Source organism: Pelophylax lessonae (assembly GCF_965119305.1).
Source record: "Pelophylax lessonae genome assembly, contig: HAP1_SCAFFOLD_146, whole genome shotgun sequence".
In the NCBI taxonomy this organism is placed as follows: domain Eukaryota; kingdom Metazoa; phylum Chordata; class Amphibia; order Anura; family Ranidae; genus Pelophylax; species Pelophylax lessonae.
In genome coordinates, this window is record NW_028120134.1 from 128017 (window position 1) to 148551 (window position 20535).

The 20535-nt window shown below is 44.8% G+C and overlaps 1 protein-coding gene across 1 annotated transcript in view; it reads right to left on the reverse strand.

The window, feature by feature from the left end:
- LOC309543506 (uncharacterized protein) overlaps positions 1-20535 on the reverse strand; it is a 194277-nt gene that overhangs the window by 39510 nt on the left and 134232 nt on the right. The window contains exons 7-8 of the mRNA XM_082275981.1: positions 3047-3355; positions 1379-1693 (exon numbers count right to left, since the gene is read on the reverse strand). Coding sequence (XP_082132107.1) covers positions 1379-1693; positions 3047-3355 — 624 coding nt within the window. The remainder of the gene's footprint in view (positions 1-1378; positions 1694-3046; positions 3356-20535) is intronic.

Here is a 20535-nt window from a genome sequence, read left to right on the forward strand (position 1 = left end):
AAGCAGTGGTCTCTCTGCAGACAGAGGAGGAAGAAGTGGAAGCAGTGATCTCTCTGCAGACAGAGGAGGAAGAAGTGGAAGCAGTGATCTCTCTGCAGACAGAGGAGGAAGAAGTGGAAGCAGTGGTCTCTCTGCAGACAGAGGAGGAAGAAGTGGAAGCAGTGATCTCTCTGCAGACAGAGGAGGAAGAAGTGGAAGCAGTGATCTCTGCAGACAGAGGAGGAAGAAGTGGAAGCAGTGATCTCTCTGCAGACAGAGGAGGAAGAAGTGGAAGCAGTGGTCTCTCTGCAGACAGAGGAGGAAGAAGTGGAAGCAGTGATCTCTCTGCAGACAGAGGAGGAAGAAGTGGAAGCAGTGATCTCTCTGCAGACAGAGGAGGAAGAAGTGGAAGCAGTGGTCTCTCTGCAGACAGAGGAGGAAGAAGTGGAAGCAGTGATCTCTCTGCAGACAGAGGAGGAAGAAGTGGAAGCAGTGATCTCTCTGCAGACAGAGGAGGAAGAAGTGGAAGCAGTGATCTCTCTGCAGACAGAGGAGGAAGAAGTGGAAGCAGTGGTCTCTCTGCAGACAGAGGAGGAAGAAGTGGAAGCAGTGATCTCTGCAGACAGAGGAGGAAGAAGTGGAAGCAGTGATCTCTCTGCAGACAGAGGAGGAAGAAGTGGAAGCAGTGATCTCTCTGCAGACAGAGGAGGAAGAAGTGGAGGCAGTGATCTCTGCAGACAGAGGAGGAAGAAGTGGAAGCAGTGATCTCTCTGCAGACAGAGGAGGAAGAAGTGGAAGCAGTGATCTCTCTGCAGACAGAGGAGGAAGAAGTGGAAGCAGTGGTCTCTCTGCAGACAGAGGAGGAAGAAGTGGAAGCAGTGATCTCTCTGCAGACAGAGGAGGAAGAAGTGGAAGCAGTGATCTCTGCAGACAGAGGAGGAAGAAGTGGAAGCAGTGATCTCTGCAGACAGAGGAGGAAGAAGTGGAAGCAGTGATCTCTGCAGACAGAGGAGGAAGAAGTGGAAGCAGTGATCTCTGCAGACAGAGGAGGAAGAAGTGGAAGCAGTGATCTCTCTGCAGACAGAGGAGGAAGAAGTGGAAGCAGTGATCTCTCTGCAGAGGGTGACAGAAGCTTAGGTGGAACATGCAGAGACCGATGTAGGTGTGATTGAGTCTAATGTGTATGGAGGGGTATAGGTTGAGGTGTGGGTGATGTGGGAGTAACAGAGTTTGAGGTGGGTGGAGGAGAGACTAAGGTGGGGAAGAAAGAGGTTGGGTTGTGGGTAATGAAGACTTAGGTTGGATGGAGGCTGTGGTGGGGGTGGACGGAGGCTGAGTTGTGTGGAGGGGCAGGGATTTAGGTGGGGTGATAGAGGCTGGGGGAGGGGGGGGGAGGTACCTTTAAAATTGAGGAGCGTCCTCTTTGTAAATCGTTTCCCGCAATGATTGACCTCCAGGCTGATTTCAGAGGAATGATCTTCAGTGTTCGGAGTGAGTGTCAGCTCTGTGGTTCCGGAGAACATCTTGGATTGCCGGTCTTGCTGGATTTTCTCTGTCCAGTCCTGTTTAGGCAATTCCTTTCTTGCAGTCCATGTCCACTGAATGCCGGGATCCCCAGGATACATGTCATCGATCGTACAGGAAAATGTCACCGGCTGTCCAGGTTGGGGCTGTGCGGGGTCACACTGGATTTCCCCCAGAGTGGGCGGAGACACTGCAATATAGAGAACAGTCGTGTTATACAAAGTATTCATTTCCCTGACATCTCCATCGCCACCTACAGTACAGAGTTACATTTGTGGGTGATATAATACTATATATACATCATAGAGGGTAAGTATATAGAAGAGGTGCAGTGCTCCCCATCCTTCATTTATTCTCATTATAATATAGGAGAGATGGCGGGGTACAGTTTGTAGGATTTGTTTGTTGGGATTCCTATTGGCTGAAAATACCCCTCAGGCCTCGGTCACACCATAGCGCAGAGACATTCCTTTTTCTGCACGCATTCTTCAAAGGCAGAAAAGAAATAATGGTTCTCTATGTGCCCCGCCCACAACGCTGAGATCACCGTCGGATATTCGCTGTGCAGGAAAAAAACTGAGATGACATCAGCGCTGTGGTGTGAACAGGACATGTAACCGACACGCATGAAAACTTGTCTCTGCATGTGCAATCTGCACAGTTTTCCTATCAGTGTTCATGCGTGTTCGGTGTGAAGGAGGCCTTGGAGACGAGAAGGATTTCACTTCCCACACTATAATACTTCTAAAGAGATGGACCAATACCTCCATACCTCCACACTGACTGCTCTGGTCACAATGGTTATACGGCTAGTCCTGCCAGCTGTATGAACCCAACAGTCACCCAAATACCTGTATGAGAAACCTTAGATGGAAGCTGCCAGTGTCCATCTCCTGAGTCAGGGAATGACAGCTTACATCAGATGGTTCTCACACAGGTTGATTCCCTTTCAGATGATGAAATGCTCCATAACTCCACATGTGAAGGAAGGGAATGTCTATGAGCTGCCCATCGATCTGCCATGTATAGCGCCCCACAGAGGTCTATGTAGATGAGACAGAGGCAATGTCTGTATACGGTATTATAGACCGGTCTGTAGCTCCTCTATACAATGTGATTTGTAATACACCGTGACGGGTGCAAACCAACCGCTGATTGTCCCACACGACTGTCAGTCCCCGGGTGTCTTCCCTCTCCTTCATGGAGGTTCTGGCCTTGTTTTTGGGTTGGGAGACACTGGATCACTCCTCTGATCCCCAATCCCGAACCACAGAGCCGCTCCACCAACCAACCAACATGGTGACTCATAAGAGATATGAATGGAGATCATTGTAGAGATGAAGGTGAGAGATTTAGAAATGACACCCTTATCCTACACATAGAGGATCATATCCAACCCCAGGAGAAGATCAACCAATCAGACTTTAGTTTCCATTGTTTCATCTCAGTGATAAGAAACTTGAATTTGATTTCTTTGAGTATTACAGATATTTAACTTTTCGCTGCTTTTAATATGGGACCCACCGATATTCGCAGTACTCACATATTTCTCGCAGTGTCCAGATGACGGGTTTTCGTCCCGATAGGCTGACATGCTGAACCTGACATCGGAATTTCTTCCCCAGATCCTTCATTGTTGGGGTGTAACTGGAATTGCTGGTCACATGATACAATCCATCATTATCCAGGAGGGGGTCAGCGGTGTGTGATGGTATTACAACGTCATCTTCCGTGTACCATGTGACTTGTATGTCCCGCGGGTAAAATGAATGAATCCTACAGGAGAGATCCAACTTCTCACCGACACTGACAACTTCCTGAGCCTTCACTATGGAGTCCAGCACCGGAACCGCTGAAAGAAAAAAAAGACAGTCAGATGTAAACAGAAACACAGAAGAGTGAGAGCAGAAAAAAATCAAAAGGTCCATCTAGTCTGCCCCATTGTGTAATTTATACATGTTTTTGTTTCCTGTTAACTTTTTTGTCTGGGAATAGATCTATGCTTGAATCCACATATTGTAGACTGACTCACTACTTCTGCTGGAAGTCTATTCCAACCTATCAACCACACAATCAAATAATCAGTAAAATACTTCCTAAGATTACTTTTACACTTTCCTCCTCTAGTTTGAGGTCATGTCCCTGTTTTCTTCATCTTATCTTCATACTGAACATCCTGCCCTCCTCAACCTTATTCACCTCCTTCATGTATTTAAAGGTCTCAGTCATGTCCAGCCTTTCCCTACTGCAACCGGGAGTGGACTATGGTAACCTGATTCAGCAGACCTAATCTCTGTTTCTTCAGACTGTTCCTATTTTCCCCTAGTGCCAGACTCAGATCATATTGCATCACGTTACTTAGCCAGCGAGGGGAGCATTGTGGGAATTGTAGTCCTCTGCGCAGCCATCACTGTACTGCTGAACCCTTAGCAGACTACATCCCTGTAGTGGCCGCCCCAATGGAAAGAGAGGTTTCGCCACCAGAGATGTTCTCTTCCCCCTAGTGGGAGGGATGCTGTAGAGTAGAGCAGGAACCGCTCTTACCAGAGCTGGGGATTTAGCGATCCAAGCAGAAGAGAGATAGAGCTGGTATAGCCTTCTCCCACAAACATGAGATGAGACTCTACGTTGAGGGTAAGCAAGAAGAACTGTTTATTGAACCCACTCACACACATTATATACACTATCAGGGCAGGTGAGTCTGATTACATTAGCATATGCAGATAGATTTGTATACAGGTACAGAATAACCCTAAACTAATTATCTAGCCACCTGGCCAGAACAATGTGAGGTCATCAACAGCCAACAATGGAACAGGAATACCCAGCACAATACACATTCCATCTCAAAACACAGACAGTATCAGCATATTTAAAGCGGAGTTCCGGGCATGAAAACTTTTTTTCAATAAACATACCCCCGGGACAGTCAGGGCTAGTGCATTCCACAATGGATAGCCTCTGATCTGTCCCGGTTCGCACTTACCTGCAAGAAGAAATACTCACTTATAAAATTTCTTCCACAGCGTTGCCATCTCTCTTGTGGGCAGCTGAAGCCGGCACGATCCTCTTCTGCGTCCTCTTCCGTGTCTTCTTCTCCCAGAATGCGCCTGCACCGGCCCCTCTCGTCACTTCCGGTGCGGCGCCGCATTCCTCCACAGGTTCTCGGCATGCCCAGAAGCTGTTTAGCAGGGAATGCGGCGTCGCCCCGGAAGTGACGAGAGGGGCTGGTGAAGGCGTATTGATTCCTGGGAGCGATGATGTTCAGCTCCCAGGAATCATTGCAAGCCAGGAAGTGACGGCGGAGCCGCGGCACAGAGGGAGGAAGAGGAGAATAGGTGAGTATTTTCTATCTACAAATTACAAGGTGAGTAAAAAAAAAAATATATATATACCTAACTATCCAATTCCTTTTCAGGTGAAGGAGACCAAGCGGATGGTCACAAAAAAAAAAGGGTGATTTTGTGCCCGGAACTCCGCTTTAACAATGTGTGGACGACAAGTGGCTGAGCCGATGACATTAGCAGTCTGCCCTGAGTCTGACTGTTCGGTTGCTTGTTCAGAAGATGAATAAAGTGAACATAAAATGAAATAAAAGGCAATGTCTCAAACTTATAGGAGAATGACACGAAGGGGGTTTACAATCCAGGGACAGGGTGATCCGTCACAATCCCCCACCAATCCACTCTCCTCAGGGGAGAATTATGGGAAAGTCTATAAGTGGAACTGCCAAATAGGTCTGTGCTCTCCTCTTCCTGGGAGCCATCGAATGAGCATTGGTTCTGCCGTTCCGCTGTGGGACCGCGGCCTACCACGGCGCCCAAGGTCACCACTGTTCCTGCCCAAATGGATCTGCTGTGCAGCACTGCGCTGAAGACCTCCTGCACCCTCTGCCAGTGAGAGGGAGACAGCACAGAAGGTGACAGCTCAGACCACTGAATCCATCTAACCAATCCATTGCATCCAGCTCCTGCTGACCGGTGTACAGATCCCTCATCACTTCCTGTGTGCGAGACAACCATCCCCAGGATCTGGTGAGTGGGCTGATGCCCAAATCATCTACTGTCAGTAACATACAATATACGGACACTGCATGCAGACATTATCTGAATTTTTAGGGATTTCACACATTGCCATACCTAGCATTCTTCTTTTGATTATCAACCTTTTTAGGTTACACACTGAGGATTCCCTGCTCACATCTGAGCTCCAACCGGTGAAGACAACCCTTAGGCCTAACATTTGGATTACTACCACTTTCTTTCCTTCATAGGGTAGATTGATTGGTTATTAGGGATGATCGAACTTTTGAAAAGTTCGGTTCGCCCAGAACATCCGAACTTCCCGAAAGTTCGGCCCGGATTTCAGAACCCCATTGAAATCAATGGGACCCGAACTTCTGTAATCAAAAAACAACATTTTTAAGCCCTAAAACCCAATAAATGCCCCTAAAAAGTGCCTAGGGTTCTGGGTCATGCCCCATTAACTATTAATCACACAAAAAAAGTTCTTAAAAACTGTCATTTTTGATAAAAAAGCCAGTTATTGAAAAAATGTAAAAAAAAAAAAAGAGATTTTTTGATTTTTACTTTGGATTTAGTATCTGGGGGGTCTAAAAAGTGTACATGTGAAGTTTCAGCTCTGTAGCATGTCCAGAATCATAAAAAAAAAAGGATTGTTTGTATTAGAAAACTTTCAGACAGGATGTTGGCTTCGCTGCTGTAACACCTTGCCGTTTAATAGCAGGCATTTTTTTGGGTTCTTTGGAGGCAGGCAAAACATCTGAACTTGTGTATAGTGGTATATATACACACATACATATATTTATATACACACCTAGACATATATAGGTGTGATAGTAGCAGAAATATATGCTTGCGCTAATGAAATCATTTACAGTAATATATTTCTGCTACTATCACACCTATATATGGCTAGGTGTCTATATACATATAATTATGTGTGTATATATACCACTATACACAAGTTCAGATGTTTTGCCTGCCTCAAAAGAACCCAAAAAAATGACAAAAAAAACGCTAGCATCAAAAAAAAAATGCCCAGGTGTGTTTTTGCTACCATTTTTTGGGGGTTTTTGGAGGCAGGCAAAACATCTGAACTTGTGCACAGTACTACTATACACAAGTTCAGATGTTTTTCCTGACTGCAAAGAACCCCAAAAAATGCCTTCTATTAAACCGGCAAGGTGTTACAGCAGCGAAGCCAACTACCTGTCCTGAAAGTGTTCTAATACAAACGATCTTTTTTTTTTTTTTTTTTTTTCAATAATTGGCTTTTTTATCAAAAATGACAATTTTTAAGAACTTTTTTTTGTGTGATTTTGTGTCTGGGGGGTCTAAAAGGTGTACCTGTGAAGTTTCAGCTCTGTAGCATGTCCAGAACCAGAAAAAAAAGGATTGTTTGTATTAGAACACTTTCAGCACAGGAGTTTGGCTTCGCTGCTGTCACACCTTGCCGGTTTAATAGAAGGCATTTTTTGGGGTTCTTTGCAGTCAGGAAAAACATCTGAACTTGTGTATAGTGGTACTGTGCACAAGTTCAGATGTTTTGCCTGCCTCCAAAAACCCCCAAAAACTGCCAGCAAAAACACACCTGGGCATTTTTTTTTTTTTGACGCTAGCGTTTTTTTTGGCATTTTTTGGGGTTCTTTTGAGGCAGGCAAAACATCTGAACTTGTGTATAGTGGTATATATATACACACATAATTATATGTATATAGACACCTAGCCATATATAGGTGTGATAGTAGCAGAAATATATTACTGTAAATGATTTCATTAGCGCAAGCATATATTTCTGCTACTATCACACCTATATATGTCTAGGTGTGTATATAAATATATGTATGTGTGTATATATACCACTATACACAAGTTCAGATGTTTTGCCTGCCTCCAAAACCCCCCAAAAAATGGCAGCAAGAACACACCTGGTCATTTTTTTCTTTTTGACGCTAGCGTTTTTTTGGCATTTTTTTGGGTTCTTTTGGAGGCAGGCAAAACATCTGAACTTGTGTATAGTGGTATATATACACACATACATATATTTATATACACACCTAGACATATATAGGTGTGATAGTAACAGAAATATATTACTGTAAATGATTTCATTAGCGCAAGCATATATTTCTGCTACTATCACACCTATATATGTCTAGGGGTATATATTCAGACATATATGTGTATATATACCCCCTATACACATGTTCAGATGTCATGTCTGACATCAAACATGTCCTCAAAAAAGCACTGGCAGTGGCAGCCCCTGCAGCATAAAAAATGCTTGGCTGGTGAGAAGCCATATGGGTGTGCCGAAGCAACTCAGAGAAATGATCATTTCTCTATAGCAGTCACCCTGCTATGGAAGGGTTTTGTCACCCTGCCATAGCAGTCACTGTCAGTTAACCCTACACTACACTACGGTCCCCTTACACTTAACACTTTCCCTACAGAAACTGAATTTTTGAAGCTAACTAAAGTGTAAAGGAGCACCCTAACTACACTAGATATCCCTTTCCTCACACTATAAATGCTAAATGACACTTTTAAAGTAAAATTAACAGAACTGCTTCCACTCTCTTCCATGTCCAGTATAACAATGCTAGGAATATGGCGGGGGCGATCTTATATACTGGGGGGCGTATTCCCTAATGATTGGCCTAGGGACCCCCTAGTCACTCCAATCACATTCCTAGCATTCTCCTGCCCCCTCAATTGGCTTTTGCTAATGGTTCTGGTCCAATCACGGGCTTTTAAAGCCCATTTCCTGAAGCATTGCATTTTGGGCGGTTCTGGTTGCCGAATTCCGAACTTTTTGGGCAAAAAGTTCTAAATTCGGCCGAACCTCGAACAGTCAATGTTCGGGCCGAACCGATGGTCGACCCAAACTGTTCGATCATCCCTATTGGTTATACCATTATTCTCTCTCTCATTAGGATCAGAGACTTTGTAGGCCGGCCCTTCACCCTTTTATTGGTAGCATAACCAGTTAAGGTTACTCTGATAATACTGCCAAGTGTCTATATTGCTTTGTACATGGGAGTGTTATCCATTATTCTTGCTATTTGTATACACCAGTCAGCTGAGTGGTCAACTCAACCTGGTTTTCAGGTGCTTTTCCCAGAATTTGGCCTATTGATGCTCTTATACACCCCTTTTCCTGCCTAGTTAATAGAAACTACTGTTGAACTCAGCTTGCATTGTGTCTGTATTTCATTTAAAGCGGTATACACTATGTCAGAACCTAGAGTGTCAGATCAGCTGGGAAGTTCCCAGGGTCAGAGCAGCACAGGAGGACAAGAAATATCCAGCAGCCCCCATGGGGGTGGCGCTACACTAATGTCCTCCATACTAGACAATTTAAAGAGGAAGTAAAGCAGCTTCCTCTGTAACTTGTTCCTATAGGTGATCCTATGATAAGGCTTACCTATAGGTACTGTACATATCTCCTAAACATGCAACATTTAGGAGATATCTACATGACACACAGCCAGTGACATCACCGAAGCATGCGCTCTGAAGGAATGGCCGCTCCGGCGCGCATGCGTGGGAGTGACGTCATCACGGCTTCAGCCAATCAGATGGCCGGAGGATGTGACCCCAGAAGGAAGACCGGGTATAGATGGACGCCAAGTCAGCAGTGAGCTGGCAGACCTGCGGGGGCTTCATTCTAAGGTAAGTATTATATAATGAGCTAGTATGCATCACGTTATGCCATTTTCTTTCAAGTTTTTACTTTTTACATTTTGTTTTCAGGAGGTTTTACAACCTCTTTACGTTCCTGAAGTCTCTCCAGATAGGATTATCCCCCTGACCTTCCACCATTTTTGTTACCCATCTCTGGAATCTTATCAATATTTTCTTGCAAGGTTTCCAGAATTGAACACAGTATTCTAAATGAGGTCTAAAGATCCATATAAAGGAATCAGGACCTCCTTCCTCCTGCTGGGGACCCCTCTAGTGATATAAAAATCTATATAGAGGAATCAGGACCTCCTTCCTCCTGCTGGGGACCCCTCTAGTGATATAAAGATCTATATAGAGGAATCAGGACCTCCTTCCTCCTGCTGGGGACCCCTCTAGTGATATAAAGATCTATATAGAGGAATCAGGACCTTCCATCCTCCTGCTGGTGACCCCTCTAGTGATATAAAGATCTATATAGAGGAATCAGGACCTCCTTCCTCCTGCTGGGGACCCCTCTAGTGATATAAAGATCTATATAGAGGAATCAGGACCTCCTTCCTCCTGCTGGGGACCCCTCTAGTGATATAAAGATCTATATAGAGAAATCAGGACCTCCTTCCTCCTGCTGTTGACCCCTCTTTTCTACTCTACCACCCCTATACTTCTTCTGACTCCTCTTCTGTCATTTTCTACCTCCTCACGGTCTGTAGATTTTGTAGAAGTGATGATGAGTAGTCAGACGAACCTTGTAAAGAACTTTATTTCAAGCCAGCCATGAGCCTAGCATAAACCTTTTTTTTTAGTTTGACTTCAAAACTTCCTACTTCCAGTTCCCACCCCCAGGTCCTCAGACCTCTAGGTAAAAACATACATATTCTACATTTTTCCCCTTTTAATTAAAATATATGCATATATAACTAAATTGTAATATAGTATCAACAAGGAGTGCAGCACTCGGATTGGGCGGGTGTGGAAAGTGGGGTCCCCCAAGGTTCTGTCTTGGGACCAATCCTGTTTAATTTATTCATAAATGATCTGGAGGAGGGGATATCTAGTACAATCTCAGTATTTGCAGATGATACTAAACTAAGCATGCCAATATCTTCTATGCAGGATGTGGAAATCTTGCAAGCAGACCTGAACAAAATAACGGGGTGGGGGGGGGGGGCAACTACATGGCAGATGAGATTTAATGTTGAAAAATGTAAAGTAATGCACTTGGGGGCCAGAAACCAGAAAGCAAGCTACTCACTAGGGGGGGAGCCTCTGGGTGAGTCTAGGATGGAAAGGGACCTGGGGGTACTGGTAGACAACAGGCTTGGCAGTGGCATGCAATGCCAAGCCGCTGCAAGCAAAGCCAACAGAATACTGGGATGTATAAAAAAGGGGATTCACTCCAGAAATAAAGAGATTATTCTCCCGCTCTACAAGACTCTGGTCCGGCCACATCTGGAGTATGCTGTCCAGTTCTGGGCACCGGTCCTCAGGAAGGATGTGCTGGAATTGGAGAAAGTCCAGAGAAGGGCAACAAAAATAATTAGGGGAATGGAGGACATCAGCTATGAGGAAAGACTACAAGCACTGAACCTGTTCTCTCTGGAGAAGAGACGATTGAGGGGGGATATGATATCAATGTACAAATACTGTACTGGCGACCCGAGCATAAGGAACAAACTATTCAGAGAAAGGAGATACAATAAGACACGTGGCCACTCACTAAAACTTGAGGAAAGGCGGTTTAACCTTAAAGTGTATAAGGGGTTCTTCACTGGAAGAGCGGTAAGGATGTGGAATTCTCTTCCACAGGCAGTCGTATCAGCGGGGAGCATTGATAGTTTCAAAAAACTATTAGATGGACACCTTAAAGACCACAACATACAGGGGTATACAATGTACAACATACAGGGGTATACAATGTACAATATACAGGGGTATACAATGTACAACATACAGGGGTATACAATGTACAACATACAGGGGTATACAATGTACAACATACAGGGGGTATACAATGTACAACATACAGGGGGTATACAATGTACAACATACAGGGGGTATACAATGTACAACATACAGGGGTATACAATGTACAACATGCAGAGTATACAATGTACAACGTACAGGGGTATACAATGTACAACATACAGGGGTATACAATGTACAACATACAGGGGGTATACAATGTACAACATACAGGGGTATACAATGTACGTTTAAAAGCAAACACACACACACATCATAGGTTGAACTGGATGGACTGATGTCTTTTTTCAACCTCACTAACTATGTAACTATGTAAGAGCAAGGAACAATAACAAACTCAATATAAAACTAAATGCTGAGTAAAAGTCAGTGTATGATAAAGTCTTGGAACTTTGGATTGGGTTTGCAAACTCTTCCAGATCAGTAAATAACTTGTGAGGCCTGCGAGTCTGAAACCTCTTGCCTGTCTCCGTCATCATTTTGTTGTGGTTGTTTCCATTTTTGGAAGTGTCATTTGGCACAGCAGCAGATGATTGTGTTTGGGGTCCTGAAGTGATCATCGGCACATGGGCAGCGGCAGTACAGTATCATTCCGGTACCTGTAGGAGGTGATGGTGGTTCCGTACATACTGTAGGTCTTACCATCAGAGTGGACAACATAGCTGTTTGGTTGGCAGGCCTTTCCATGAACTGTGGCCAGTTTGTCAAACCCACGGGTCTTCTCCATCCTTACCACCTGCCCAGGCTCCAGAGGAGAAAAGCATCTGGCAGATTTGTCATGGCTTATCTTTCCTTTTTGCCTGGGTATAAATAAAACAGCCTGAACATCAGTCTCAACTCATGGCAGGATCTGGGATGGGACCACGGGAATCAGAGTCCTGGTTCTTCGTGATAGTAAAGGTTGTGCTGGAGAAGGCATGCCATCCCTAGGTGTGTTGGGGGGGGTTGAGTAGGGCTGCATAAACATCAGAACCATCACAAGCACATTTCTCTAGGAGATGCTTGGCCAATCTTACACTACGCTCTGCAAGACCATTGGATCTAGGGTTATTAGGACTGCTAGGGACGTGCTGAAAATCCCATTGGTGAGTAAAGTTCTTGAATTCTCTACTTAAAAATGATTTTTCATTGTCAGTCATCAATTGATAGGGAATTCCATGTGTGGAGAATATCCACTTTAATGTCCTGATCACTGTGTTACTGGAAGTGTTTGAGAGGACATCAAATTCCCTCCAGCCAGAGTAGGAATCTACCAAGACCAGGTAATCCTTGTTTGACCACTCAAATATGTCAGCTGCTGTGATAGACCATGGTGTGTCAGGTGTTTGGTGAAGAGTTAAAGGTTCTCTCATCTGGTGCTGTTGTAGAGCATTGCATGAGGCACATCTGGAAACTTCTCTATCAATGTCAGTCTATATTGTGGGCCAAAACATGGTTTCACGTGCCCTTCGCTTAGTGGAATAAATGCCAGGATGACCTTGATGGAGCAAACACTCATGGATACCAACACTCCATCCAAAGCCAACACATCATAATCGTCAATAGCTCCAGAGTTATCAGGAGTGGGGAGGTGTGCATGTGAAAGTGCATCCGCAACAAACAGTTCACAGCCTTGTTTATAGATTACATTCAGGTGGTAGCGTTGAAGCTTTAGCATCATTTGCTGGATGCGCGCAGATGCTGTGTGCCGTAGTTTTTTCATTATAGTTATGAGTGGCTGATGATCCGTCTCCACAGTCACAGGGATAGATATAATCATGAAATTTTACAAAGGCAAATACTACTCCCTATAATTCTTCCTCAATTTGTGCATAGCGTCCTTCAGTCTCAGTGAGGGCTCTTGATGCAAAAGTCACAGGCCTCCCATCTTGAAGACAGACTGCACCAAGATCATGCTGGGAAGCATCAGCAGACAATATCACTGGCTTATGCTCATCACAATACTGTAGGACAGGTGGACTAGTTAATTTTGCTTTCAATGTATCCACAGCGACAGCATGTTGTTCAGTCCAACACCAGTCGGCTACTTGGTGCAGAAGCCGATGGGGTGGAGATGTTAAGTCACTGTAGTGATGAATGAACTTCGAGAGATAATTTGTCATGCCAAGAAACCTTTGCAATCCATATTTGTCCTCTGGAGCAGGCATTGGATGGATGGCTTTGATTTTTTCTAGGTCAGACCTGACACCTTTATCCATGAGAAGGTGTCCAACAAATGGCACCTCTGAGACCCTGAAGCAACATTTGGTAGGGTTGAGCTGCATTTTGATGGCTCTGACACAGTCTAGTACACATTTGTCATGTCCCTTAATGGAGGATCCACAAATCAAGATATCCATGACTATTTCACATGGCTGTCCAGCAAAGAGCTGTTCCATACATCTCTGAAAGACTTTGCTTCCAGTTGAAATTCCATTTGGCATCCGTAAGTATTTGTATCTCCCCAATGGGGTCATAAATGTTGTGAGTAATGATGATTCCTCACCCAGAGGGATTTGCCAGAATTCACATTTTGCATCTAGAATGCTGAAGACCTTTGCCTGTGGCATATCAGCGATCACTTGCTCTACAGTCTTTAATGGGGGATAAGGCCTCAGTAGAGCCTTATTGAGGTGTACAGGATCAATGCATATGCAGACAGTGCCATCTTACTACTTACTACTGCTACCATGGCAGACACCCAGGGGTAGCCTCCTGCACTGCTGCAATGATGCCCAGTCTAATCATCCTTTCCAACTCTTGCAAGACTTTGTCTTTGATAGCCAGTGGGATCCTTCGAGGGGCAAACACAGTAGACTGTACCTCATAATCCATCATCTCAGAAGTCTGTTGTTGTACTGCATGTATTTCCGGACTGAGATGGATTAGATTTAAGCGCATGCTGTCTGGTAAGCCTAGTAGGCCCTTAACATTTCTATCCACAATGTGGGAGCAGCTTGTCCCCTGATAAATCTAAGGTAGAAGTGTCCAGTGTTTGAATTGTTTTACCGCCATAAATCAGGTTTACTTTATTTGACTGATCAATTTCAGCTTTGGGGTCAATGCTGTGCAATGTGGATCAGGACATGACATTGCACCAGTGTAAATTTTCAACTTGACATGTTTGTTGCATGCTGTTAAAAGGGTGGTGAATATTTCTCCTTTATTTGCAATTAGGTCCACACTTCCACAATAAAAACTATTTTGGTGATCATCACTTTCCACTTCATTATTTCTGTGCACATTTTGTTGTTTAGTGTCATTAGAGGGTGTCATCCATGCACCTCGATTTTGAGGCTTGGACCTACAACATTTTGCAAAATGATTCCATTTGTTCCATGAGTTACACCTTTTTGTAAAAGCCAGACCCTTATTGTTCTCAGTAGCGTGTTCACTACCACAGTTGCTGCATTGCCTTTTTGTTCTGTTGTACCACAAACACTTTTGCCTCTCCATTTAGTTCCTTAACCACTTGCCAACCACTCACATTGACACTACTGCGGCAAAAGTGTCACGATCCCGTCCAGCGACGTAGACCTACGTCGGGCGCGATCACGGCTCCCAGAGCGTGCTCCCGCACGCCGCGGGAGCCGATTCTGGTCTCATTCGGTAGGGAACCGATCAGTCACCAGATACAGACCAATGATTTTTGGTCTGTATCTGGTGATCGGTTCCAGCCAATGGTAATCTCTCCCCTGCCTGTGTAATGTAAACACAGGCAGGGGAAGTGATGTCACTGTCCCTTCTGGAGCCCTTTCGGTTCCAGGAGAAGACTGAGAGACATCAAAAACGTGAGTTCCACCAAGCAACACACTAACAAATGGGTGTTCTTGTCAAACCAATCTCTTAACATTCTAGGAGGAGGTGAGCTGTGAGCTAGATAGGGGGGAGACCAGTGGATGTGGTGTACTTGGATAGGGGGAGACCAGTAGATGTGGTGTACCTGGATTTCGCTAAGGCGTTTGATACAGTTCCCCACAAGTGCTTAATTATAAGGTCTGTAGGTATCGACAGCAGGGTTTGCTCTTGGATACGGAACTGGCTAAAAGGGCGTGTCCAAAGGGTGGTAATAAACAGCGCATACTCAGACTGGTCTGAGGTAGTAAGTGGGGTCCCCCAAGGCTCAGTCCTGGGACCAATAGGGTTGCCACCTCATCCCTTTAAAACAGAACACATATTAATTACACAGGTTCTGTGGCTGATTAAGGTGGTAATTAAACTCACTTGGGGCCTTCTCTGCATTAAATTAGCCACAGAACCTGTGTAATTAATTTGTGTTCTGTTTTAAAGGGATGAGGTGGCAACTCTAGGGACCAACCTTGTTCAATTTATTCATAAACCGCATTGAGGACGGGATCAGGAGTTCGATATCAGTTTTTGCAGATGACACAAAATTGGGCAGGGCAATAACTTCACAGCATGAAGCAGATATCCTACAGAATGACCTGGACAAAATAAAGGAATGGGGAACGACATGGCAAATGAGGTTTAATGTGGAGAAGTGTAAGGTTTTGCACTTGGGGACTAAAAACATAAAAACACAATACACGTTAGGAGGGGAACCCTTGGGGGAATCAAAAATGGAGAAAGATCTGGGAGTCTTGGTTGATGATAGATTAGGTAACAGCATGCAATGTCAAGCGGCAGCTGCCAAAGCCAACAGAATATTAGCATGCATAAAGAAAGGGATGTATTCCAGAGATAAGACTATAATCCTTCCACTTTATAAAACTCTGGTCTGACCGCATCTGGAGTATTCTGTCCAGTTCTGGTCACCAGTCCTCAGGAGGGATGTGTTGGAGCTGGAGAGAGTCCAGAGAAGGGCAACTAAACTGATTAGGAGATTGGAGGACCTTAACTATGAAGAGCGTCTGCAATCGCTCGATTTATTCTCCCTGGAGAAGAGACGCCTGAGGGGGGACATGATATAAATTTATAAATATCTCAATGGGGATCTCAGCTTAGAAAAAAACTGTTCATTCGAAGGAATTGCATGAGGACTCGACAGCATACAATGCGATTAGAGGAGAAGCGTTTTAACCTCAGGCAACGTGGGGGGTTCTTTACTGTTAGGGCTACAAGATTGCGGAATTCTCTACCACAAGAGGTGGTTTCTGCGGGTAGTATGGTGACTTTCAAAAGACTATTAGACTTACATCTCAAGGATCAGAACATTCAGGGGTATGAGAGATGATTACAGTCACACACATCTACACAGGGGGAACTGGATGGACTATTGTCTTTATTCAACCTCACCTACTATGTAACTATGTAACACACTTCACATAGGCACATTTAACCACTTGATCACCTCTGAGCACCCACTGATCACCCCCCAAACCCCTCACAGTGAACACTATATACAGTGTTATACAGATCTTTTACTGATCACTGTATAAGTGTCACTTGTGACCCTAATTTGCGCATGCGCTATGCCCAAATAGGGTAAGGGCACCCGCCACCTATCCCCTAATAAAGTTTTAACCCATTGATCACCCCCAGTTAACCCCTTCACTCCCTATCACTCTGTGCACTAAATACAGTATATAGGTGAATACTGATCATTGTATTTATTGTCACTTGTGACCCTAATTTGCGCTTGCGCTAAGCCCAAATAGGTTTATACCACCCGCCATCTATCCCCTATAAAGGTTTAACCCCTTGATCTCCCCCAGTTAACCCCTTCACTGCCCTGTCACAGTGTTCACTATATACAGTGATTACCGATCACTGTATTAGTGTCACGGGTGACACAACTTAGGCTAGTTAGCGTCAGGGTCCCACTACACGTACACTAACACACATACACACACACCTCCATTACCAGTATAGTGTTTGAACAGATCAATATCTGATCTGATCAGAACTATACTAGCGTCCCCATAGTTTAGTGTTCCCAAAACGCAGTGTTTGCACAATCAGCACTGATTCCTGCTAGCACCTGCGTTTAGCCCCCCTGCCCAGCCCACCTTACCCAGGCAAGTGTAGTAATCAATAGATTACTGTCACTTCCAAAAAACACAAATCACACAAAACCGCTGCGTTAGCAGAGTCAGGCCTGATCTCTGTTAGCACTAGCAGTTTTTTTTTGTAGTGACCAAATAGTCCTCGACAACCAGGTGCTTTTATTACCTAGTAGTCACACTACTGTACCGGTAAATTTAGTTACTAAAATTACCAAACGTTGGTACAGTGGTGAAGAGGTCTACAGTATACTGACCATGTCAGATGAGAGCGATGGGGAAGCCTCACCGGCAGAATCAGGGTCAGTATCCAAACCTGATGACAGCAGCGGCTTCCTGACAGATAGCTCCGGCAACAGAGGGGTCCCTGCCAAGGTCAGGCGTACCTGACCACATTCTGGAGTTGCAAGAACCGGGAGTTTCTCGTATGCAGCAGAGTGCCAGTACTAGTGCCGCTCACACTTCTCATGATCTGGCAAGCACCAGCGGCCTAGTACACCCTGGACCTTCAACCAGCACTGCAGTAACACTTGGTGACGTGGCGAGTCCCCTAAGTGCAGTTGAAGCTGGTGCGGTGGCTAGCACGAGTAGTGGCCCGCAGCCACCGCGTATCCGAAGACAGGCCCGTAGAGCCCATAGTTTCCTCCCTGAAGCGCTGGCATTTCCTAATTGGCAGCCCACAGATTCCACAGTGCCAGTACTTCCCCCATTCACTGCCCAACCCAGAATTCAAGTGGAAACAGCTGGTTTTAATCCCATTAACTTTTTTGAGCTGTTTTTCACTGAAGATCTTTTCGGATCTATTGTGGACCAATCAAATTTATACGCTCAACAATTCATCGCCGCCAACCCAAATTCACCCCTTGCCAGACCATTCACCTGGAATCCTAATATGATTCCCGAGTTTAAAACCTTTCTGGGCCTTTCCTTTAACATGGGCATTACAAAAAAGAATGAATTGCGGTTATATTGGTCCACTGACTCAATTCATCAAATGTACGTGTTCTCTGCTGCTATGTCCAGGATTCGATACGAACAAATATTTAGTTTGGTTCATGCATTTCAGCGACAATGAACTCTGTCGTCCTCGGGGAGACCCTGCATATGATCGGCTCCACAAAATTCGGCCCCTCGTAGACCACTTCAATCAGCGGTTCGCAGCCTTGTTTCTCCCCCAACAAGATGTCTGCGTTGACAAGTCCCTGATTAAGTTTACTGGCCGCCTTGCTATCAAACAGTACCTCCCCAGCAAGCGTGCCAAGTACGGGGTCAAGTTGTATAAGCTTTGTGACAGGGCCACAGGCTATACAGTTAATTTCCGTGTCTACGAGGGAAAAGATAGCTCTGTGGACCCCCCCCCCCCCCCCGACTGCCCAGGCTACATAGGGAGCAGCGGCAAGATAGTATGGGACTTGGTGTCACCCTTATTCGGAAAGGGGTACCATTTGTATGTGGACAATTTCTATTCAAGCGTGCCACTTTTTAGACACCTCTTTCAATTGCAAATTGGTGCTTGTGGCACCGTGCGATCTAATCGCCGGGGTTTCCCCCAACGGCTAGTGAATGCCCCACTGAGCTCGGGGGAGAGAGCCTGCTTGAGGTGCGATGAATTGCTTGCAGTGAAGTGGAGGGACAAACGTAACGTTTTCGTTCTGTCCTCCATTCACCCAGACAAGGCAGTCCAAATTTCTACGGTCACCGGTGTTGTTGTTGAGAAGCCCCTCTGTGTCCACGACTAGAACCGTAAAATGGGAGGGGTGGACTTCAACAACCAGATGATGGGACCGTACTTAATTGCCCATAAGGCCAGACGCTGGTACAATAAAGTGTCTGTATACCTATTTCAATTGGCTATTTACAACGCTTTTGTCTTATACAAAGCGTCTGCCGGAACATTATCCTTCTTTCAATTCCAAGAAGAGATAATCAGAGCCCTTCTGTATCCAGCTGGTGTTCCTGCCCAACTTCCCCAACCAGATGCAGTGAGCCGGCTGTATGAGAGGCATTTTCCGCAATACCTCCCGAGTACCCCTACCCAACGATACCCCCAAAAAAGATGCTGTGTCTGCAGCAAGCGCGGATTTAGGAGTGAAATCTGGAATTATTGTCCCGACTGTCCTGACCGACCTGGTCTTTGCCACGGTGACTGTTTCCGTCACTACCACACACTAGTGGATTATTAGCGTAGGGTACAGCATGGCACAGTTTAGGGCACATTTACACAGGGTCTCAAAAGATGTTCGATGTCGATCGTCATTTTGAGAGACCCTAAACTGGAACCTGGAACTCGACGTTTGAAGAAAAAAAAAAATACATAAAAAATCCAAAAACTGTTGTTGTGTCAGTTATTTTTTATGTTCTTCTACACTTCCTATGTACTTTTTTCAATGTCCTTTGTTTGTTTTTCATTCTTTTGTGACCTGTTTCTCTTGCAGGTACTCGTCGGCTACCACACTGATTTTATATATTCTGACACAAACAGCGTTTGCGCTCAGCATATATGGATACCTTTGCTGATAGCAGCTGTGGTGGTTTTCTGATTTCAGCACTGCAGTTAAAATCCTATTTTGGTATACGTGGATAGTGCCGTGTATACCCATCATTAAATTCAGTGGGTGGTTGTTTGGGCGGTTAATGATGAGTAATACTACGCATTATTCCTGTGCTGATTTCTGATAGGTTCTCTTTTTTTCATTCAGCCCACAGGCTGCATGAAAAAAAAAAAAACCTACACTATATGCTAAACAAGGACCAGCAATGTACTGGTACGTTGCTGGACTTTAAGTGGTTATACTGCAGATTTAGGCATCATCTTGGTATCGTTTTTTACAGCCAGCGGTCGACTTACATGTAAAAGCAATCCTAGCGGATAATTGGCTGCTAGACTGCTTTTACATGCAGTGGGAAGTGACTCCCCCCCCCGGTTTTTCTCGGGCTCTCCTGTCCCACCGGTTAACCCGAGATTGCAGTTGGTGGTTGAGTTATCTAACCATAGAGCTGATTGGAGATGAGAATGGATCCAATCATCTCTATGGCCTAAGATACCGGAAGCTACGAGCAATTAATGACTTCTGTTTCGCCAGAAATAAACAGAGCCATTGGGAAATTGGGAAAGCATTTTATCACACCAATCTTGGTGTGGTCAGATGCTTTAAGGCCAGAGGAAAGATCTAGAGAGTCTAAAAGACCCCAATTTTTTTTAAAAAAAAGAGTACCTGTCACTACAGATTGCTATCATAGGGGACATTTAAATTCACTGTGATAACAATAAAAACGATTACGTAAAAAAAAAAAATGAAAGAAAAGGTGTCAAAATAACATAAAAAAGCAAATAAAAAAAAAAAATCAAGCCCCCCTGTCCCCCCGTGCTTGCACGCAAATGCGCACACAAGCGTTGG